The sequence below is a fragment of the Drechmeria coniospora genome, chromosome 01 (assembly GCF_001625195.1).
Source record: "Drechmeria coniospora strain ARSEF 6962 chromosome 01, whole genome shotgun sequence".
NCBI classification, from domain to species: domain Eukaryota; kingdom Fungi; phylum Ascomycota; class Sordariomycetes; order Hypocreales; family Ophiocordycipitaceae; genus Drechmeria; species Drechmeria coniospora.
The window spans coordinates 261,142-282,628 of record NC_054389.1 but is presented as its reverse complement, the minus strand read 5'-3'; the positions used below and the strand labels follow the sequence as shown (position 1 = coordinate 282,628).

The 21,487-nt window shown below is 63.9% G+C and overlaps 10 protein-coding genes across 10 annotated transcripts; 3 read left to right on the top strand and 7 right to left on the bottom strand.

Annotated features, from left to right (window-relative positions):
- Positions 1-266: 266 nt before the first annotated feature.
- Positions 267-1,638, bottom strand: DCS_00069 (uncharacterized protein; the record flags this gene model as incomplete). The annotated part of the gene is made up of 3 exons (XM_040797411.1): positions 267-553; positions 585-760; positions 839-1,638. 3 exons carry the CDS (start codon positions 1,636-1,638, stop codon positions 267-269), a joined length of 1,263 nt encoding a protein of 420 aa, XP_040658294.1.
- Positions 1,639-1,666: 28 nt separating this feature from the next.
- On the bottom strand, positions 1,667-2,688 carry DCS_00068 (uncharacterized protein; the record flags this gene model as incomplete). The annotated part of the gene is made up of 2 exons (XM_040797410.1): positions 1,667-2,184; positions 2,331-2,688. The coding sequence occupies 2 exons, from the start codon at positions 2,686-2,688 to the stop codon at positions 1,667-1,669; spliced, it is 876 nt and encodes a 291-aa protein (XP_040658293.1).
- A 213-nt stretch (positions 2,689-2,901) lies between these two features.
- On the bottom strand, positions 2,902-4,152 carry DCS_00067 (uncharacterized protein; the record flags this gene model as incomplete). Its single annotated transcript, XM_040797409.1, has 1 exon — positions 2,902-4,152. The coding sequence occupies one exon, from the start codon at positions 4,150-4,152 to the stop codon at positions 2,902-2,904; it is 1,251 nt and encodes a 416-aa protein (XP_040658292.1).
- Positions 4,153-6,579: 2,427 nt separating this feature from the next.
- On the bottom strand, positions 6,580-6,807 carry DCS_00066 (uncharacterized protein; the record flags this gene model as incomplete). The annotated part of the gene is made up of 1 exon (XM_040797408.1): positions 6,580-6,807. The coding sequence occupies one exon, from the start codon at positions 6,805-6,807 to the stop codon at positions 6,580-6,582; it is 228 nt and encodes a 75-aa protein (XP_040658291.1).
- A 1,281-nt stretch (positions 6,808-8,088) lies between these two features.
- DCS_00065 (phosphatidylserine decarboxylase family protein) lies at positions 8,089-9,435 on the top strand (the record flags this gene model as incomplete). The annotated part of the gene is made up of 1 exon (XM_040797407.1): positions 8,089-9,435. One exon carries the CDS (start codon positions 8,089-8,091, stop codon positions 9,433-9,435), a length of 1,347 nt encoding a protein of 448 aa, XP_040658290.1.
- Positions 9,436-9,639: 204 nt separating this feature from the next.
- DCS_00064 (uncharacterized protein) lies at positions 9,640-10,678 on the top strand (the record flags this gene model as incomplete). The annotated part of the gene is made up of 2 exons (XM_040797406.1): positions 9,640-9,702; positions 9,749-10,678. 2 exons carry the CDS (start codon positions 9,640-9,642, stop codon positions 10,676-10,678), a joined length of 993 nt encoding a protein of 330 aa, XP_040658289.1.
- Positions 10,679-10,763: 85 nt separating this feature from the next.
- Positions 10,764-11,603, bottom strand: DCS_00063 (uncharacterized protein; the record flags this gene model as incomplete). The annotated part of the gene is made up of 4 exons (XM_040797405.1): positions 10,764-11,149; positions 11,233-11,372; positions 11,450-11,500; positions 11,551-11,603. 4 exons carry the CDS (start codon positions 11,601-11,603, stop codon positions 10,764-10,766), a joined length of 630 nt encoding a protein of 209 aa, XP_040658288.1.
- Positions 11,604-13,795: 2,192 nt separating this feature from the next.
- Positions 13,796-15,124, bottom strand: DCS_00062 (pre-mRNA-splicing factor CWC25; the record flags this gene model as incomplete). The annotated part of the gene is made up of 1 exon (XM_040797404.1): positions 13,796-15,124. One exon carries the CDS (start codon positions 15,122-15,124, stop codon positions 13,796-13,798), a length of 1,329 nt encoding a protein of 442 aa, XP_040658287.1.
- A 648-nt stretch (positions 15,125-15,772) lies between these two features.
- DCS_00061 (mitochondrial 40S ribosomal protein MRP2) lies at positions 15,773-16,226 on the bottom strand (the record flags this gene model as incomplete). Its single annotated transcript, XM_040797403.1, has 3 exons — positions 15,773-15,835; positions 15,889-16,060; positions 16,120-16,226. 3 exons carry the CDS (start codon positions 16,224-16,226, stop codon positions 15,773-15,775), a joined length of 342 nt encoding a protein of 113 aa, XP_040658286.1.
- Positions 16,227-17,634: 1,408 nt separating this feature from the next.
- Positions 17,635-20,951, top strand: DCS_00060 (uncharacterized protein; the record flags this gene model as incomplete). The annotated part of the gene is made up of 2 exons (XM_040797402.1): positions 17,635-17,754; positions 17,832-20,951. 2 exons carry the CDS (start codon positions 17,635-17,637, stop codon positions 20,949-20,951), a joined length of 3,240 nt encoding a protein of 1,079 aa, XP_040658285.1.
- Between the last annotated feature and the right edge of the window lie 536 nt (positions 20,952-21,487).

Genomic DNA, 21,487 nt, shown 5'->3' with positions numbered 1-21,487 from the left:
GGCAGCCACGCGTGAATGCTTTACATTATGTTGGCTATCCCAAGCATATTCGGCTTGTCTTCTTGCCGAAAAAAAAAGGCACGGACACGGCGGTGAAGATGGCCATCGTCGTCGAGGCTTTACCAACCCCGGGTGTCCGCACGCAAGACATGTACGGTGGAACAAAACGTGGACCGCCGACCGGCAGCGGCCACCGACCCGGTCTCGCCGGGCCCGACTAAACATCGCACTCCACGACGCAGGCCGACTCGGCCGGCCCGGCTCCGCTACGGCGGATGCGACGAGGGCGCGTTCGGGCTCTGCGACCGCAGCAGGGGGCTTTCCGAGTTGGGCGCGTTCAAGCCGAAATCGAAGCCGTGGGCGTCGGGGGCCGGTTCGCGGGCGTCGCGGTACGGCGGGCTCGGGCTTATGGTCACCGGAGGCGGCGCGCCCCAAGCCGAAGGGGCGAGGGGGCTCGCGGCCGTCGTGGCGGGCACGTGGTACGCGTCGGCGTCGCTCAAGCCTCCGCGGTGCCCGTCGTGGCCGTCGTAGTCGCTGAAGCCGGCCGCGTTGGCTCCGTCCTTGTGGAAGTGGTCCATCTCGACCCTCTCGGCCTCGGCGCGCTTTGATGTAGAAGAGCAGGGTGCCGATGATGAGGGCGCCGAGGAAGCTCGCGCCGGCGTAGATGCCAATCTTGGTCTTGGCCGGCAGCAGCCTCCACTTGTCGGCGATGGACTGCTGGGGCGGTCTTTGGAGGAACTGATAGGCCGTCGAGTTTCCGCTGCGGACGGTTTAGCGGCGGGGGTGACGAGGAGAGGGTAGGGTGAGGAGGGTAGAGGGGGGGGGAGGGAAGACGCACGGTGCCATCTTGATGCTGTCGGCGCTGCCCGACTTGTCGCCGTACGAGTACTCCTTGCCCGTCGAGAAGTCGGTGACGTGGGCCTGCGTGACGTACATGGTGTAGGGCCCGTCGGCGTAGTTGGTGTCGCCGCCGGCCCACTTCCGGGTCCCCTCGGGCAGGGAGGGGTCGCCGCCGGCCCAGATGCCGATACTCATGCGCATGGGCGTCTGGGGATAGGTGCGCGAGTTGTTGGCGTCCTTGGAGAGCAGGGTGCGGACGAGGGCGCCGTCGATGTACCAGTCGATCTTCTCCTTGGTCCAGACCGTCGTGTAGTTGTGGTAGTCGTCCTGCATGCCCGTCATGGGGTGCATGCCGCCGTTGTGCCAGTCCTGCTCGCCCTTGCCGAAGTAGTTGGTCGAGGCGAAGGACTTGTTGGAGCCGAGAAACTCCCAGTCGACCTCGTCGAGGACGTCGCTCAGCCACATCATGGAGCTCACGATGCCGGTGCCGGGCGCAACCTTGAGGAATATCTCGGTGCGGCCGAAGAAGAAGTAAAACTTGGTGCGGATGGTGGGGGAGTCGCCCTGCTTGTTGATGGTGAAGGCGGCGCCCTTCTTGGCGTCGTAGCTGACGGTGCCGGCGATGGTCTCCCAGAGCTCGGCGGGGGGCGTCGAGTTGAAGTAGAAGTCGGCCTCGGTGCCGAAGCCGGGGTCGGGCGGGCACGTCGTGTTCAGGGGGTTGCAGTCGGTGTGCACCTGAGCCGAGGCGAGGCCGGCGAGGGCGGCGCCGAGGGCGGCGAGCGGCAGGGGGGGGAGCATGGTGGGACGAAGCTGGGTTGTGGCCGCTCTATCGACGATGCATCATCGACGGGGATCCGGCCGCGTCGAGGTCGGGGGGGTGACGGGCAGGAAGCGGGCGAGGCGAGAGCGTCGCTCGATCGAGGTGCGACTCGTCGTGCGTCGGGCGTCGCTCGGTCGAGTCGCCGTCGGCGTCCGTGTTTCCGTGCCTCGACGCTTCCGCGTCCGTGGGTCGTCGGCCGTGCGGGCTCGCGAGTGCGCGTCGGCGTCCGTGTCGGTGCCGGCAGCGGTCGTCAGCACCGCCGTCGTGAGGTGAGGTTGAGAGAGGCGAGGGTTGGAGAGAGGCGAGGGGGTTGAGAGATGGGGGGGGGGATTTTTTGTTGAGGGGGGTCGAGGGGACGGGACGGTCGAGGGAAGGAGCAGTCTTGTCGTCGCTGCCCGGTCCGAATCTCGGAAGGTCCGTTCGTGGCCGCAACCTAGGTCGCTGCTTCCGAAGGAGGCCAAGTTGCAGGCCGACGGGCGAGCTGACGAGCAGGGAAGGAGCGCGGCGCGACCCCACAGCATTGTCTCCCAGCCAATCAGCGCTCAGGACCGTCACCACCGCCGGTGCCAAGGCGGATGCCAATGGTCGACATGGCGATCCAAGTGGGGACCTCCGTATTTGCCGGCGGGCAGGTGCGACTCCCTGCCGACTCGGCGGGGTAGGTATGTACCGGCAACGGTGGCGGGTACCACGCATGTACCGGCGAGTGCCCCGACCGCCTGCACCGCACCGCACTCGGCTGAAGAGTACTTTGAGGTACTTGCGTGCTCGCGTGCCGGGTACGGTGCCGGGTAAGGTGCCGGGAGAGTGCCGGTTGGAGCGCCGCGTGGTCGAGCTTGTACATGTACATGCGCGCCCGTGCCGACTTGGGTGGCTACACATGTGCCTGTACCTGTACCGCCTCGAGCGGACGTCGCGGCAGGGAAAAATGTGAAGCCGGCGATGGAGTGGCGAAGCACAAGCAACCACCATGGTCGGCGACGACGGGGACGCTTGGTGTTGCCGTCGATGGCCGTTCCTTGGAGCATTCAAAGCGCGAATGATTTCGGTGCAAGAGTTGAAACGAAAGAGTAATACTATAGTAATACTATAGTACGTGTGTACGAATGAATGTCTGCCTGCCAGCACACCTACGTGCCTGCCCCGCTCATGCCGTAGCATGTCGTGGGTGGCAGCAGATGCAGCGGCATTCCCTTTCTCCAAGCAACGCCGTCATGGCCGTCTCCTTTGAAGCTCGCCAACTAGTAGTCCTCGTACTCGGCCGGGCATTCGTTCGGTTCCTCTCCCGCTCCCAGGCCGTTGCCGTCCTTCAGATCCTCGGGCTGCGGCGTCTGCCCGTACCGGGACGGCGCGGGCTTCGCGGCCGGTGGAGATGGCAGCGTCGACTTGTCTGTGCCGTCTCCCTTACCGGTCCCAGCAGATGGGCCCCTCTGGTTCCCTTGCTGTGGCGGCTGTCCGTTGGAGGGATTCGCCTCCCGCGCGTCGGCCGGCTCCTCTTCCACGCCGTTCCCAAGCGGTGGGCCCCTCTGCTTCTCTGGCTGCTGCGGCTGCGGCGCGGGTGACGGCGATGTTGCCGGTGGGTCCGCCGGATCCTTGTCCACGCCGTTCCCAAGCGGTTTGCCCCCCTGGTTCTCCGACTGCAGCGGCTGCGGCGCAGGTGACGGCGAGGTTGCCGACGAGTCCGGAATCGCCACCGCCTTGTTCGGGCTCTGGTCCGGGCCCAGCTGGATGTTCACGCCGTTGGTGACGTTTTGTGACGTGAAGCTTTCCGTCTGCCCACTGCACCGGCCCATCCCGTTCACCTGCGAATACGTTGCCGAGCCGCAGTTTGGCGTGTTGCTCGTCGGGTTCCCGAAGGTGACGGCGACGGCCGGCAGGCCGATGCACGTGGAATCCCCCCGGCCGTTGCTCTGCGGTATGTACTCGACGAAGCCGGTCCGGCGGCTGCTCATCAACCCCGTCGACTCAGGCAGCGTCCATTCGCCGATGACGGTCGACTCGCCCGTCACCGAGTCGATGATGCTTCCCCTCCACGTGTACGCTCCCGTTCTCTTAATGTTGAGGTGGTAGATGTGGCTGTAGTCCCCTTTGATGTCGACGGCGCAGCTCACGCCTGGTCGCAGGTCGGCCGTGTCTTTGCAGTTGGCGTGCGATGACGTCGTGCCGGCTTGGAAGCTCGAAAAGGCGGCGTGGATGTTGTGGTCCTTGTCCCTTGTCTGAATGCCAATGTAGGCGTATTTGTTGTCATGCTTGTCAAAGGAGACGGATTGGCCGAAGAAGTACTCCTCCTTCGGGTTCGCCTCGGCCAGGTTTATGGGAAAGGTGATGTCGTCGAGCCCGCCGGCGGGCTTCCCGTCGAACATCCACTCCAGCAGGATGGCATGGCCGTCCGGCTTGGGCTCTTTCATCTCGCGCGACTCGAGGGGGACGGGGCCGGCCAGGGCCACGGCCGCCAAGGAGGCGGCGGTGAGGAGGTGAGTCGAGGGCTTCATGCTGCGTCGACGAGAGAAAGCAAAGAAAGATGAAAGGAGAGGAGAAGAAAGGGATGAATCTGGGGACGAATCTGGGGACGAATCTGGGGACGAACCGGCGACTCCGCATGACACGGCCAAGGGGAGTCTCGACGCCTCGCGGGGTCGTCATCGTATTTATACACGGACCTGAGCCTCGACGCTCGCCGAGGGGAGCGGCCGAGTTGCGGCACGTAATTTCTCAGCCATGGCACCTCGTCTGGATCCGAAGTGTGTTGCATGAAGGTGAGCGTTTCTGATTCGGAGCCTGGTGGAGTGCCGCTGACAGACGGCGAGGCTGGAGGCGAGGCACGTTTGGCAGCAGCGTGCGAGGCCCCCCACTTGGCGGGTAGGGGGGTTGACACAGGCACACGGCTTCGCGTGCCGCTAGCAGGCGCCGACACATGGGTACTCGCCCGTGCAGGTACACTCGCGGTACCCCTCCGGTGCGCCGTGCCGATGCGTGTACCTGCGCGGTACATGCCTCTAACGCTTCGGAGGGGTACTCGCTGTTAGTCGAGAGCGCGTGCAAGTGCAAGACGGGCACAGGCTCGTTCGGTGGACCACTGAGCGTCCGTCATGTCATCTGTACTTGGATTCTCGCGGCCGCCTCCGACCAAACTCAAGTACCCACTACCTTGGGATTCGCCTGCGGAACGACCACTAACCCACTGTAGTCTTTACAGCAGTACTGTGCATGTCGGAGTAAGTACTTGCATGTACAACTAGTGTGCAAGTGCACGTAATAAATCGTGTGCCGGTACAGTGTGTCCGCCTCCTGTCCTGCAACGTTTGACGTTTTTCCTACATCGTCACATTGGGAAGCGTCCCTACCGTTGCCAAAAGAGCGATTTGTCCTTTTCCTGCGCCCTGCCCCGAAGCACTCAGCTCGTGCTCTTACCCGCGACGAAACGCATGATGCGTTCTGATTGTAAACGTGCCGACTAGGATGCAGTGCCGCACCGTTGGAGGGGGAACATGTATCCCATCAAAGTCACTTTTCTTTGTGTTTTGGTGAGGAAGATACTTGATCGACGATGAAGGACGGGGAGGGGGAACATGTATCCCTTCAAAGTCACTTTTCCTCGTGTTTTGGTGAGGAAGATACTTGATCGACGATGAAGAGTACAAGAACAGAGCACTACAACGTACTGTGCCGCGAACATTTGCATACGGTACGTGCGTGCACTGTACGGACGACTACTTGTACTCGTAAGTAGATGTCCGGAGTACTTGCACGCATAGTACAAACTGGTATACAGTACATGTAAGTACGGAGTAAGTACGGAGTACGGAGCAAGTATTTATTGTACAACCACAGTACAGATTGCAGGGCGTGCACGCAATCTCCCTTCCGTATAGAAATCTCCGTAGTAGGTTAGTGTGTGACAGAAATCTCCGTAGCAGGTTAGTGCGTGACAAGTTTGTATAAGTACATGTATGCGTTGGGCACCATCCTCTACTTAGTTCGCTTACCAATTTGCTATACTTATATGCACTTACTCCGCGCCTCGTGTTACTCCGTACATGCTCGTATCTGCAAGTACCTCCTTGTACAAACTTGTACTTGTGATCCCGCCAGTAGCCACCCGACTCATCCGTACAGCAAGTGCCTCCGAATCTGCCAACTGGCCATAATGCTGTGCTGTAAGTACTTGAGTGTACAGTAAGTACTTGCACTCCGTTAGGAGTACACTGCATGTAATTCAATGTATTTAGGTGTACTCAGTAGGTACACTGCATGTATTTGGGCGTACTCCGTACAACAAGTAGCATTGCATTTGCGTACGCAAGTGTGGGTGAATGTACTCCGCACAGTACCTATGGTCAAGAACAGTACCTGCCAAGTACTTATGAGTACTTGCGTCGAGCTGTACAATATGCTTCAGGAATAATACGGCATGAGGCTTCATTTCCAACATCCAGCGAGTCAACGTAACAGACAAGAGGCTTGATTCGGGGTCCCCTCGACGGGCTCGTGTGCTGCGCAGTACTGCATGTGCATGGAACGTAGCACGAAATGTTCAGTGGTGTAGAGAGGAACTGGAAAAGGTGCTCTGGTGGTTTGCCAGCCTGTGCTCCTCAGTTGTGATCTTCGAGGTGCATCGATACACTGTGAAGCGGAGTCGTACTCAAGCTTATGCACTGTGTAGCCGTACTTTAATTTGCAGACAACGTACAGTAATTATTGGCGTACTTGCACGGTACAACGAAAGGCGGGCGCCGCTTGTGCATGTACCCAGGTACCCCGTGTGGACAAGCAAGGGCTCGGCACGGAGCTCCTATTCCTCCGTGCAGGAATAATGATTAATTATTACTGGCCCGACGAGCAATTGGACCATCTCTGGTTAGTGTCGAGGGACACGCGCTAAACCACCTTGGGCACGGGAATCATGCTTCGTCTCATCGTCAGACAAACCCCTCACTCGTTCCTTTATTTTCCTCCTCGTCTGTTTCGTTTTTCTCCTCTCCTTCGATCCCGTCGTGCACCGACACGTAGGGAGCCAAGGGCGAACCGGCCTCGACCGTCCACATCTCTCCGGGTTCCCACGTTTCATCCGACCGCCCTTCCCGTCTGTTTGAGAAGGCCGGCACCCTGTCACGATGCCGGGGAGAGGCCGCCGTCGGGGTGTCCATGTCAGGGGCGACGACGGCGACCAAGATGGGGCCGCCGCCGTTGTTTACTTATGCGCTTGGCAGTCGAGATTCAGGCCACCGCCCTGCGTGCGATGACGCGATGCAAAAGCAGAAAAACATGGATGCATGCGCTCGTGCCGCTGCGAGACGTCCATCCCCCCCGGCAGTCGAGACGAGGTGCGAGTGCGTGCGTGGCCCGACGTGACAGACCGTCGTCTCGCCATGCGAGGTCCCCTGCTCCGCGCACACGGATACGGTGCCTGCTCGTTCCACGTATGCGGTGCTGCTCCGTACGCATCATCCTGCGCCATCCCGGTGCGGTGCGGAGTGCGGACGACGCCCCGGTGCTCGGTGGTTGTCCCGACCGACTGCGCTTCGTCACGAGTCTGGCCGTTGACCTTGCTCGTCGTCGCGTACCACCCTGTCCTCGGGTCAGGTTACACGACGGCACCAGCATTCGTGTGCCGGCACCATCGCACGCTTGCGCTCGGCCGCCGCACCTTTGAGTCGACCATGCAGATGCACCCGTTGTGCGCCAGGGCGTGCGTCGGGCGAGGTCGCCATCGTCGTCGAACCCCCTCGGCTTCGACCCTTTTCACCCGGCCATCCGTCGGGCGAGGTCGCCATCGTCGTCGAACCCCCTCGGCTTCGACCCTTTTCGCCCGGCCATCCGTCGAGCCCGAACACGACGGTTCGTGCGCGTGCCGTGAAGCTTCGTCAGCCGAGGATCCAACCTCTCCGTTCCCCTTGGCCTTGGCCACTCGCCCGCTTGACGGCCGAACGGTCTGACGAGCGCGTCGGCAAGGGCGTCGCCATGACGAACAAACGACGGCGCACGCCAGGCACCGTCCCTCAAGGGCAATGCCTCTCCGACCCTCCCACGCGGTGCATGGTGCATGGGGGATGGCAACGGTCGTGACGTCCGTCGTCGAATCGGATGCCGCATGCTTCCGCAACCTGCATGCGCAGAGCTCAGCGCCTTCGTCAGACGTGCCGTCGTCATCGCCTCGGGCCCTCCTTGCGCGGCGCAAGCGACCAATGGAACGGGGATGCGGAAGCGTGCTGACGAGGATGAAGCCCATGACGTGCATGCCACGTAGATTGCCCGCAACCAAGGAGCCTCGGGTCGGCTTGCGAGGACGAGGATGGGTTGCCCGGGGGCAGTAAAAGGTCCGCATCGCCGCCAGGGAGCATGGGCAATCTCCCCCCTCCGTCGCCTGCCAACGAGGGACCCGACCAAGGCGACGTCGGTTCGCAGGCACGATGCATCCATCCTCGACCATGCCGGAGCCCGTCGTCGCACCCCACCGGGCCGGCGGCTGGCTGCCGCTCGACGGCAACATCATGGTCGCCTGGCTTCGGCGGCTCGTCGAGGACGTCGACGGCCGTGGCGAGGTCCCGGCGCTCGCCAACGAGGTGGACGACCTCCGGAAGCTCATCGACAGCCGTGCCGACCTGCGCATGCTGGCCTCGGCCATGCTCGACGAGGTGCCCGCCAAGGCGCCGTACCTCGACGACCCCGTCGGCAACAGGCAGATCCGCCACGTCGGCCACCTGCTCGAGCTCTTCAGCGTCATCATGACGGAAAAGGCCCCCGAGTGGAGCCAGAGAGGCTGCGACGTCGGCCTCATCGGCTTCCCCTTCAACGCGCTCCTCGACTGGCCCATGGCGACGCCGAGCGGCTACGCCTTCTTCCTCATGCCCGAGGTCAACGCGAGGCTCCGGGCCATCCTCGACGCCTGGCGCGACGAGCTGCTCGCCACGCCGGCCTCGCGGTACGTGCTCACGGCCGACGAGAACATGTGGCTCGGCGGGCCGGCGCTGAGGGCCATGGAGAGGGACGGCAACCTCGACGGCGGCTCCCTCCCCTTCGACCGGCTCTTCCGCTGCGACCCGACGGCCGACCACTGGGGCTTCCGCTCCTGGGACGACTTCTTCGCTCGCCGCTTCAGGGACGTCGACGCGCTGCGGCCCGTCGCGTCGAGGGACGACGCGGCCTGCGTCGTCGCCGCCTGCGAGTCGAGGCCGTTTGCGCTGCGGTCCAACGTCGGGCGCCGCGACGGCTTCTGGCTCAAGGGCCAGCCGTACTCGCTCGACGAGATGCTCGACGGCCATCCGTGGGTCGGCGATCTCGTCGGCGGCACCGTGTACCAGGCCTTCCTCGGCGCCACGTCCTACCACCGCTGGCACTCGCACGTGGCGGGCACCGTCGTCAGGACCGAGCTCATCGCCGGCACCTACTTTTCCGAGCCGACCATGGCCGGCTTCTACGACGACGAGGGGCCGGATCCGGCCGGGCCGGGCCTCGCGCAGGGGTACATTGCCCACGTCGCGACGCGGGCCATCTTCTACATCGAGGCCGACGAGCCTGTCGGCCGGACCGTATTCGTCGCCGTCGGCATGGCCGACGTGTCGACGTGCCGCATCCACAAGAGGTTCAGGACCGGCCGGCCGACGCGCGTGGACAAGGGCGAGGAGATTGGCAGCTTCCACCACGGAGGCTCGACGCACTGCTTGATCTTCCGCCGGGGCCTGGACATGGACTGGGTCGACGAGGCCAAGATTGGCCGCTCGGACAGGAGCATGGCGGTTCGAAGCAAGCTCGCGACGGTCCGGGCGGCGACGTAGCGTACGTACCCGCCGTCGGGAGGCGAGCCCGGGAGGCGGCTGGTTGACCGGGTCAGCGTATCCTTTGCATCACGGCGTCGTCGCCCTGCCTTGCCTTGGAGTCGAGGTGACGGTGGCAGAGCTCGACGGCGGTCGCTTCGACGGTGGTCGCTTCGACGGTGGTCGCTTCGACGGCGGGCTACGGGTGGCGATCCGTCCGCAGACATGCACACGGTGACTGGTATCGTGAAAGGCGATCGAAATATGAGGAAATCAAATCTTGACGCGGTATGATATTAAATTCGTGACGAGGTCGTGTCTATTTTCATGAAAGGAAGCCAGATATGTACCGCAGGCTCGTCGGCACCGTCAAGCACGGCTTGAAGGCCAGGCCCTATGCAGACGCACGTCAGCATCGGCGGCACGGCAACGGACGGCCTCGGAAGGGAGGGGAGATGCGGCCTACGTAGAAACCGATGCCGCGCCTCGTCGCTACCCCCTTTCGCCGCGGTTCGATGCCGGCCCTCGGGACGCAAACGGATGCGCCCTCGCGCGGCCGCTCGTGGAGGCTCGGTGGAGGCTCGGTGGAGGCACGGCTTCGCGGGGAGGACCGGCAGGTAGGGGGGGTGGCCTCGGGGAATTCGAACGAGCCCGCAGGCGGCGTGTGCTGCCGGACGTTGCTCGGGCCCGGGGCAAGCAGAGGCGGCCCATCGGCACGGGCCCGAGGCAAGCAGAGCGGCCCATCGGCACCGGACCAGGCTCGACGGCGTCGGCCGACGGACGAGAGGACGATTCGTCGATGGATGTGAGGTTGGTTTGTCGACGGACGAGAGGGCGATTCGTCGACGGACGAGAGGGCGACTCGTTGGCGGACGAGAGGGCAATTCATCGACGGACGAGAGGACGATTCGTCGACGGACAAGGGCGATTCGTCGACGGACAAGGGCGATTCGTCGACGGACAAGGGCGATTCGTCGACGGACAAGGGCGATTCGTCGACGGGCGAGAGGGTGTTTCATCGACGGCGGCAGGGTCGTGTCGATTGCGCCGGCGATTCGAAGGCGTCGCGAAAGGTCTCGGTCCGCGCAGGTCGAGCATGACGACGTCGTGCGTAGCCCCCCCAGCGCGCCTCGCCCTCTCCCCAAGGCGTAGCAAGGCAAAGAAGAAGAATAAAGCGCGGGACGGACGCGTCGAACGCAGCCCATCCGAGGCGCGGCTTGACAAGGCGATATATATATATGCATGCGACAAAGAACAAGAATAGACGGGCGCGCGTTGGTATGAAGCGGGTGCGAGAAAGCAAAAGGGACAATGGGGACGGCGAGGGCAGGCTCGGACGGACGACGAGGCTACATGACGGAGCATTTGCCGTCCTCGCGATCCTTCTTGACGCTCAGGGCGACGCGGGCCGCCTCGGTAAAGGCCTCGTTGACGCCCCGGTTCTTCATGGCGGAGCACTCGAGGTAGCGCGACGCGCCTATCCTCCGGGCCACCTCGAGGCCTTGGTCGTAGCTGATGATGGGCCCCTTCTCGGCCGGCTGCTCGCCGTCGGCGGCGTTGCTCGCCTCGGCCACGTCGTAGTCGTCGGCCTCGCGGAGGTCGCACTTGAGGGCGACGAGGACGAGCTTGACGCCGGGGCAGTTGTCGGCAATCTCGCCGACCCACTTGGACTCGACGTTCTCGAGCGAGTCCTTGCTCTCGACCGAGTAGCAGAGCATGATGAGGTCGGTATCGTCTGCCGAGGCCGAGGGCGACGGGTTAGCGGGGCGGATGAGAGGTGAGAGGTCCACGGGCGGCGGCGAGCAGGGTCGGTCGTACCGTAAGACAGGGACCGCAGGCGGTCAAACTCCTCCTGGCCGGCCGTGTCCCAGAGCGAGAGCTCGATGTGGACGTTGTCGACGAAGATGTCGTGGACGTAGTTTTCGAAGACGGTCGGCTCGTAGACGGTCGGGAAGTAGCTGCCGCACCGTCAGCCCTCGTCCGACGAGGCACGCACCCCCGGGAGGGGGGGGGAGGCAGGGGGAGGGGGGCTTACCCTCGGGTGAAGACGTTGAGGAGGGACGTCTTGCCGCTGGCGCCGTCGCCTCTGCCGTCTCATGTCAGCGTCGTCGTCGGTCGGTGGATGGTGGCACGCACAGCAGCACCAGCTTGCGCTGGACCGTCTTGGATCCGCCGCACGGGGAGAGCATGGTGTCGGCAGCAGGGGCGTTGAGGGCCGGACGAGGGCACGCTGAGAGAGCCGGACGAGGGCACGCTGAGAGGGCCGGACGAGGGCACGCTGAGAGGGCCGGACGAGGGCACGCTGAGAGGGCCGGACGAGGGCACGCTGAGAGGGCCGGACGAGGGCACGCTGAGAGAGCCGGACGAGGGCACGATGGGAGGGCCGGACGAGGGCACGATGGGAGGGCCGGACGAGGCAGGCGTCGTGGCGGGGACGAGCGTGCCAGGTGCGTGCTGCGGCCCGGGGGACGGTCGACGAGGTCAGCGGCCGATGGAGGAGGGAGACGGTGCAGAGGGAGAGAGGCGTCGTGATGGTCGGATGGTCGGTTGGAGTAAGCAGCAACGTCGGCAAAGTTGCTTCGGCGGAGGAGGCGGGGAGAGCGATGGTGATGCGGCTGCCAAGGGGAGGATCAATAAATCAAGGGAATAATATAATAATAAAATACCATGGCGTCGGCAGCGTCCACCGGAAAGCCAAAAGTACAGGTACCCGCCGTCGGCGCGCAGGCGGGCGCTACTCTGCGTACCGGTACATCTTTGGGCGGCGAGCACTGTACGGAGTCCGGAGCACTAGGTTAGTCCGTACCTGTCATCACCACTAGGTGCTCGCTAGCAAGGTACGGGACTTGCGCTACAGCAGGGTCGTCGTACGTACCAGGTACCTGCAGGTACATCCGCGGAGCACCTTTTCCGCACTCCCCGCCGTACTTGAGGGGATGCCCGCAGGTAGCGCCGAGTACTCTGTACCCAGCCTCGTAAACATGACCCACGAGCCCGCTGCGTTTCTGCAGCAGCCGCAGAGACCCTGTGTTTGGGGGTCCGCCGGGGGGCCTGCGTCAGGCACCGGACCCCCCCAATCGAGTGCCTGACCCCCCCAATCGAGGCCCGCCAGAAGGCGCTCCGTCCGCCACGGCAACGGCTGTCTGGGATCGGCACAACAACAGGACGGCGCCTACAGCCACTGGCACACTCTGCGCTCGGCAGCGGTACAGCGTCGCCCGTGGGTGCCTACAGTGCCTACAACTACAGCGACTGGTACTCTGCGCTCGGCAGCAGCAGCGGCACGAATACCCGCAGCGTCCCTCGCACCGGCCACCCACCGGTCACCCATCAGCGGTGGCCTCGCTGGCGACGCAGGCAACCATGGTCGCACCGTCGACAGCAGCGGCGCACAATATTTACATCATAGGTACTCCGTAGTGTGTTGGTATTGGGTGTGTGCAAGTACAAACTTACCGTACTGTAAGGCACTGATGAACTGCTCGCACCGCCCACTGCCTCGCACCGCCCACTGCCTCGTACCGCCCACTGCCTCGTACCGCCTGGCGCTGGACACTGCAGGGGACTGTGGACCAGCCTACGGCGTGCAGGCTGCAATCCTATGGCGGTCATTCACCTGAAGCGCCATATGCCTTGCCCTCCCACAGTGCCCTGGGTGCACCCCACTGCCTCGCACCACCCACTGCCTCGCACCGCCCACTGACTGCCCTGAACCGCCCACTGCCCACCACCCATTCATCAGCGTCGCTTCGCTCACAGCGCTTGCGCTCCCTGCAACCATCACCCGCACCGCCCGCCTACTGTCGCTCTTCAGCGGTAGCTTCACCCGCACCGCCCACTGTCGCTCCTCAGCGGTAGCCTCGCTCGTCGCCAACTGTCACCCTCAAGCCGTAGCCTCGCCCGCACTGCTGACACGCCCTGCCACCATCACCCGCACCGCCCAGTCACCCATCGGCAGTGGCTTCACTCATGCATGCGACGAATCAATGGGTGCCTTGTGCATGTCGAATCGGCCATGTGCCGCATGATGCGCGTACGGATTGTCGTCGCAGGCCAGCCCGAGACGGTCCTCTGATGGAGTCCCTCAAGAGAGCTTGCTCGGCTGCCTCATGATGGTGGCCGTCGACGATGCCGTCCATCCTCCTCGTAATGGCCGTCGACGATGCCATCCATCCTCCTCCTCATAATAATAATGGCCGTCGGAATGTCATCAATCCTCCTCCTCCTCATGATAGTGGCCGTCGACGATGCCATCCATCCTCCTCCTGCTCCTCCATCCATCCCCGTGCTCCATAACCTTGGTCCTGCCGGAAGCCTTGCTCCCGCGGCCCATGCTCTCGCCGACATCAAGCTCCTCGCTTGCCCGTCGTCGGCGTCGTGCTCAGTCGTGGTCCTGCTGGAAGCGTTGCCTCCCGCGACCCATTCTCTCGGCGAGATCGAGCTTCTCCGCCTGCCGGTGCAGGCCGTTGACGAAGCCGCGATCGCCGTGTCGCTGCCGCGCCTTGTCGTCGGCGTCCCGCGCCGCGCGCTCCCTTTCTTCGAGCTGCCGCAGCCTCTGCTCGCGGTCCTCGTCCAGCTCGGACGCGGCCGACTGCATCGCCGCGAGCTTGCGCGCCCGTGCCGCCTCCTCGTCGCCGTCCTTTTCTCGCCGTCGTTGCCGTGGGTCGCCGTCCCGTGGTCTGCCGGGACGGTCGTGTCGATGGTCACGGTCGCGCTCGCGATGGCGGTCGTCTTCACGCTCACGCTCACGCTCACGCTCGCCGTCGCGGCCCTTTGCGCTGCGTCGTCCGGTGCGCCGCTCGGCCGACGACGAGTCGTGCCGCCGACGCCCGCTTCGGTCGTTGCTTCGGTGTCGTCGGCGCGAGTCGGACCCGTCTCTCCGCCCGCCGCCGCCGTCGCCCGTCGTCCTCCTCCGGTCGTGCCTGCGGCCGCGGCGCTCGTCGTCGTCGGAACCGTCGCGCCGCCGCCTTGGACTTTGCGAGCGCGAGCGGGATCGACGATGCCGCCGCTTGTGCCGGCCGTCGTCGTCGTCGTCGGAAATGTCGCGCTGCCGCCTTGGACTTTGCGAGCGCGAGCGGGATCGACGATGCCGCCGCCTGTGCCGGCCGTCGTCGTCGCCGTCTCGGCTGCGGTGCCGACGTCTTCGCCTCTCCCTGTCCCTGTCCCTGTCCTTGTCCCTCGACCTCTCCTTCTTCCCGCCCTCGATGCCCATGGAGGAGAGGAGCTGCTGGCGCTTGATGGGGTCGTTCATCATGGCGTCGTAGGCCGCCTGTTCCTGCCGCTTGATGGCGAGCAGCGGGTCGTCGCGGATCTTGGACGCCGTGTCGCGCGCGCTGTTGGCGTTTTGCAGCGCCATGAAGCTGCCCTCGCCCGCGTTCTTCTCCAGCTTCTTGTGCTCGGTGCCCTTGATGAGGTTGTCGATGCGTCGCTTGCCGAGCAGGTATGCCTCCGTCTCCTCCGTCGTGCCGGCTTGGCCATCGTTGGCGCCCTGGTACATCCAGTCGACGCGGTCGACGCGCTTCTTGCCGCCGGCCGCCTCGAGCTGCCTCTGCAGCTCCTCCTTTGCCCGCTCCTCCTTGATCTCATCGATCCGCTGCTGCGTCCGCTTCCGCTCGGCGAGCGCCTTTTGCTCCTCGTCGTAGACGGCCGCCTGGTTGCGCCGCAGGCCGGGATGGAACGACTTTTTGAGGTTGAGATCGCCGCCACCCATGGTTGTGTCTCTCGGATGCCGTCGCTCGAGTTGTAAAGGGTGGAAAGGGGAAAGGAAAAGAATCGATGCCGTCGTCACCATTTGGGTGTGACGAATCCAAGGTGGCGAGAAGGCCCCAGTGAGCCCCACCATTGTCTCTCTACCCAACCTACCCTATACTCGTTGGGGTAGAGGGTGCTCGACCTACCCTAGAGGCGTCGTGAGTGCCAAAATGCCTCTGCACGTTAATATCGGCAGCCTCATTCTCGACCAAGCACGTACGTCTTGTCATGGGGGAAATGGCAAGAATAAATTTACCAAATGCAGGCGAGGGCAAGAACAACGATGGGTCAAGCGAATCGCGACTTTTCAATGACCGTATCGGATGGCGGCATGGATATCGTCTGCAAACAACCCGCACCCACCAAAGTGGACTGACAATAATACTCCGTACATGCGTTGTGACGAGGTGCACGCTCTCTGCCGAGTCAAATCACGCGGCGCCCGTTTCCGGTCCAAGAGAAGAGACAGGGCACGTCAGTTCAAGCCAAGCCAAGCAAGCAGGCCGTGTGTGTATTTTTAAAACCCCATGACCCGTATCGTACAGCCGATGCCAGTGTCCGTCGTACCACCAACCACGGGCGGAACCCGGTGCCTCCGTCTCTGCCGTCACCAGCTCGCCCTCTTCACGCCCGGCAGGTTTCCGGCCATGGCCTCCATGCGAAAGTTAAACTGCCGCCGTCAGCGCCTCGTAGGTCCCCCGAGTCTTGACGGGCCGTGCCTACTCTTGTCATCTTGAAATCGCTCAGCACACCGCGGCCCTGGCCGCCCATGATGCATCGGTTCCGGATCTGCGTCGGGCGGGTGTAGCAGTGCATCTGCGTCAGCTGCAGCTGGGCCTCGGCGCGGACACGAGGGGCGAGCGTCGTGTTGCGTATGATGTAGCGCAGCGCTTGCCTGCGACGCAGATTAGCCGTCGGTAGAGGTGCTTGCCTCGCCGCCGCCCATCCACGCACCTCTCCGTCTCGTGCTGCTCAAAGACCTTGCGCTTCGTGTGATCCCGAATGGTGCGTGCCTTGATGAAGCAGCCCAGATCGAGCTTCTTGGCGCGAAACATGGACATCTTGGATGGCGCCGTCGGTCGTTGACTGGAAGAGGCCGAAGCATCAAGCTTGGCTGGCCATGACAATGATTCTGGAGGCTCGAATATTCCGGCCGAGCCAATTCCCCGAAGTTTATCCGACCCCCTCCTCATCTCCCCCATCTCTCCATTCTCCCACCCCCACGAGACCCTCCGTCCTGCTCTCGATGGCGACTCCATGTGCCGAACGAGGATGACTCTTTCGCCGTTCGCATAATTTTCTACACGTTTTTCGCTTCCTCATTCGAGCTTCCATGCACCTGTATCGATCATGCATGCAACCTTCAATGCCAAGAGCCCGACGCCCGCGGCGGCTTTCTGGACCAACCTTGCCTCGACGTCCTCGTGCCGTATGACCCCGACGACGCCGGTGCCCATGGGCGCAGGTTGGAAGCCGCAGGCCAAGCAATCTGCCTGCCATCGGACGACAACATTCATATCTCTCGTCTCTCGGCCCATCATGTGTATTGCGTTGCCGAGGGCGACGCTTGTGCATCCGCCTGTTCCCTCTACCCACGGGTTAGGGCTGAGATAAGCCGAGTGGAGGTGAGATGAGATGAGATGAGATGAGATGCAAGAATAGTGACGGATCGTGCTCGAGCCGAAGACGACCCAACACCTGCGACGCTCCTTCGGGCCTGCGGCGGTTGGCGCGCCCTCCCAAGGTATCATGGCGGTGACCCCTGTCAGCATGGAGCCGACAACCACCACATGCATGCTGTGCATGTACCGCACTCGTCAGCAATCTCACAAGCGCCGCCTGACGCCGAGGCGCAAGTGCTGCATCCTGTCGTTGCTCTGCTCATGCTGCTCCACGACACCACGACAAACGATGACCAGGCGTACCGAAACTCGCATGAACATGGCGTGACAAGTCACGGAACGAAAGGCAATGGAATGAAAAAAAAGACCGAGAGAAAAGAGTGACGTGCAAGACACCGGTGCGACCTATAGAGAAACACGTCGTGAACCTTGACTCTCTTGGCCGTCTAGCGCGTCTGGCGCTTCTCGGCTACGTTGAGCACGCCTCTGGATCGGATCCTTTGCGCGCGGCAGCCGTCCAATCAAAGCAAGGCTGTTGCTTCGCACCCCTCGCGATGCCGGCGTGTGCGGTCGCTTCGTCGCGTGGCTGGCCGCAAGCTGACGTTGACGGCTCGAATCGTCGTCTGCCGCCGGCGGGCATCGTTTGATCGTCGTCCGGAAGGACATGCCCGAAGCCGGTCGAGGTCCGGCTCGGCCCAAGTCGCCTCGCATGCCGCTCGACGCTGATGAGCCAGCCTGGCCGCAGCCATCCGCCTGTCCCCATGCATGCAAGCACTCGACGGCGCCCCTGCAAGGCATCCCTGCAGCGGCATGCATCGACTGCACATGACGTGTGCTCATGCCGGTAATGAAAATAGCCCACCGACGCTCGTCGACTCTCCGCAACGGGATGCACGCCCGACGTGGCTTCACCACCGGGCACATCGCTTGCGTCCTCCGAGTCCTGTGCTCGGCAGTGCCTGCCACGGTGAGCGTCGGGGTGGATTTTGTGATGCCATACTCTAGCGTCTGATATGAGCATCGAGTACGGAGACGACGGGCTAGGACGACCGTCTCCTGCATCCGCCTCTGAGCGCCCTCTCACCGTGTGTCGTGCCCTCGCCTCGTCCCGCCACCGCCGCCGTCTGCCCGGCGCAGATCTCTCGTGAGCCTCGAGCCCTCGTCCCGCCGAAATCAAACCGTCTTGGCGGTGAGGATGGGGGCGAGCGGAGGCTGTACATGGCGCTCGTCGTGGGCTCGCACCCTTTCCACCCCGTCCCGCATCGTCCCGGTTCATCGCCATATAAGACGTTGCCGGGACGCCGAGACCGTCTGGACGACGAGCGAGCCCTCGCAAGGCCAACGGTACAATACCGCACATCCTGCTCCGACTCGCACACGTCAGTGCTGCACCGGCAATGTCGTCCAGCGGTAGTGTTTGCTCTCGGAGCAGCAGCAGCTCGAGCCGACCTCGCGTACGCCGCACCCGCACCCGCACCCGCACCCGCCGAGGATGGGCCTGGCCTCTCGCCCGCGATGCTGACCTGGCCAACAGGATTCCACCCTGCGGCTTGTCGAGAGCCTCACGACGCATCGGGTCAACACCCTCACCGAGCTCTGCCGCATCGAGCGCATGGCCTCGTCGTGCGCGGACGAGACCGACGCGCGCGCCTTCCAGCGGCCCATGACGGCGGCTTGGATCCGGTACGTGACGAGCCATCAGATGCTCACCGAACTGCGCGGCCTGACCTCGCGCTTCCCCTTTTGCGGCGACATTGTCCGCGAGGCGTATGGCCGCGTGCGCCGGGACCCTACCAGCAACCGCAGCTGGAACCTCGCCTGGCTCGTTCTCCGGAGGATCGAGGAAGACGGGCTCATCGGCGTCTACGCCGCCCGCGAGGCGGACCGTCCCGCGATGTGGGCGGGCACCATGCCGACAGGCGACGACGTGCGGAGGCTCGCGGCCTGCTTCGAGGAGGAGTGGAGTGCCGCCGTGGACACGATGCTGCGGCACTGGCAGCACCCGCCGACGTGGTATTGATGCTCGTGGCGTGGCGACGAACAGTCTCGAAAGGGGCCCGGGAAACGTTGGAGGTTCGCCGGCCGCGGCGTTTGGCTGTCATTTCGTCCCTTGTCCGCCGACGATGCGCTCATCATCATGGACGGGAGGGACTAGGCGCAAAGGTGCAGCAACGGTACTTGGCACTTTTCGCTCGCCATTGTCCCATTCGCTCTATTGATTCATTGATTTGCACACGATCCGCGCCGTGCCATCTATGCAGCGTCATCGCCGCGCCATCCGTATTCGTCGTCCTCGTCCCAGTCGTCACTCTCCAGACCTGGGCTGCGGATGAAGAGGGCACCGACGCAGCCGAGGAGGGCCAGGCCGCCAAAGAGGCTCCACGCGAGGGCTTCGCCTTTGGGACGCACGTGGGCCGAAAGGGCAAAGAGGCCACCCGACACGACGGGCCCGATGCTGCGACCGAGGGCGGAGAGGGTCTGGGCGACGCCGTTGAGGGTGCCGAGACTCGCGTGCGAGGCCGCCGAGTTGGTGATCTGCGGTCCGTCAGCAACCAAAGCGCACGGAGGGGCGACGAGCATGGCGGGGCATGGCATCGCGTAGCGTCGCCGACGGCAACGGTCACGTACCAGGAGCATGACGCTGGAGAGACCGCCGACGGCGCAAATGTTCTTCATCATCAGCACGAGGCCCAGCTCGGCGTACAGCCAGAGGCGGCCGCTGGCAACGCCAAAGAGCGGCTCGTCGTCGAGGTGGCCCACCCAGGGCATGAGAACGGCGCTCACGGCGATGCCGAGCAGGGCGAGACGGTAGGTGCCGAGGCTGCCGACCCTCGACTTGAGGGGTTCGTAGAGGAAGGATTGGAAGACGATGGTGGCGACGCCGGCGAGGCCGAGGCTCAGCCCGATCTTGTCGGGGTCGAGCTCGCGGCCGACCGGGGCGGGCGAGGCGGCAAATATCGGATACAGGCTGTTGAAGGAAACGTTGGAGAGCTGGAACACGAGGTAGGTGGCCAGGAGCAGGAGGCTCCTGCGGTTGACGAGGCCGCGCCAGGCCGGGGGCTCGTCGAGAGACTGCTTGGACGGCCTTCCGAATTCGGCGCCGGCATCCTCGCTGTCCGATGCGCAGGACGAAGAAGAGTGGTAGAGAAGCGGTTGCTGCTGGCTGCGTGGCCATGGCGCCGCCCACGCGCCGCCCTTGCGACCTGCACGGGACGGCGAACGGAACGGGTGCAAGAGCCGGCCGAGCCACCGCGGCCTCCACGGCTCGGGACCGGAGGCGTCACCGAGAGTCTCCTCGAAGCCGAGGGCGACGACGACGACGCTCAAGGCGAGCAGGGCGGCGCAGAGGAGGTTGGGTCCGAGGTACGGGTATCGGCCGCCAGCGCTGCCGACGAGGAGGCCGCCGAGGGCGGGGCCGGCGATGCCGCCGAGGGAGTATATGACGGGCAGGTAGGTGAAGGCCCTGCCCTGGTTGGAGCGATCCGTCACCTCGCCGAGGACGGTGGGCACGCAGGCGGCGTTGCCGTTGAGGAGGCCCATGGCCACGTGAAGGACGACGATCTGCCAGTAGCGGGTGCAGAGACCGAAGAGGCAGAAGCAGGCCGCGAGCGACGTCGTGCCGGCGACGAGGACGGGCTTGCGGCCGACGAGGTCCGAGGCGTACCCCCAGAGGAAGTTTGTGGACAGCTGGGCGAGGGCGAAGGCGGAGGCGACGACGCCGACGTAGAAGCCACCCCGGTCGGCGGGGATGCCGGGCATCGACGTGACCATCTGAGGCAAGTAGGGCGAGATGGAATTGAGGGCCGTCTGCTCCGAGAGGGAGAGGAAGGCGAGCAGCAGGAGCTGGCGGACGGGGAGGGGGGTTGGCGGTGGGCGGTGCGAGCACGACTCGTCGTCGTCGTCGGCCGAAGAGGACGAGGACAGGTCGGCGGCGGGCGACGAGGACGAGGACACGAGGCCGGACCGGGTCTCGAGGCTCGAGTCGAGAGGCGTCTTGGGGGGCCGTGTGGGAAAGGTCTGATAGCAGTGCGACGAAGGCTCGAGCTCGGCCATGGTCGGCAGGGGAGCTCCCGCATCGACGGAAGAGGACGACGGCGAGCGGGAGGAGGCGGGACCAGAGGCCGGCCGAGCCATTCTCACGCCCGGATCGAAGGCTCGCCCTAGGCAAGCGTGTGGCGAGGAGAGGATGCTATTCCGTCACGTCAGAGGCTCACGAGCGTCCACCTCGTCGTCGACGCCTGACGATCTCGGTGTGAGGGGCCGAAGTCGAAGCCGGTGGCGAGCGGAGGCAAAAAAGGCATGGGTGCAACGGCTGACCGAACAGACGAGGATGCCGCACCGGGGACCCGAAGACGCACAGGCGGGGACGTGCTGGGGTGGATGGATGATGCAGGGCTGGGCGTGAAAAGAAAAGAAGAAGTTTGTGGGCGAGGCGGGATGAATGGAGAATGCACTGTAATTTACGTTAATTAGCAGGGCAGCATGGTGTGGAGGTTGAAAGACGTCACTGGCAGCGGTTACCCTAGAGAAATGGGGGGGGGGGGGACGGGAGGCGGAGCTTGGATAATCCGCCATAGGTGCCGAGCTCCAGGTGTAACGCACTAAAAGTACAGCGTACGACACGAAATACAGCACGAAATACAGCAGCGTGATGGCTATAATAATTCCTGCCATAGGTACCTGGTAGCATGCTTTGGTTG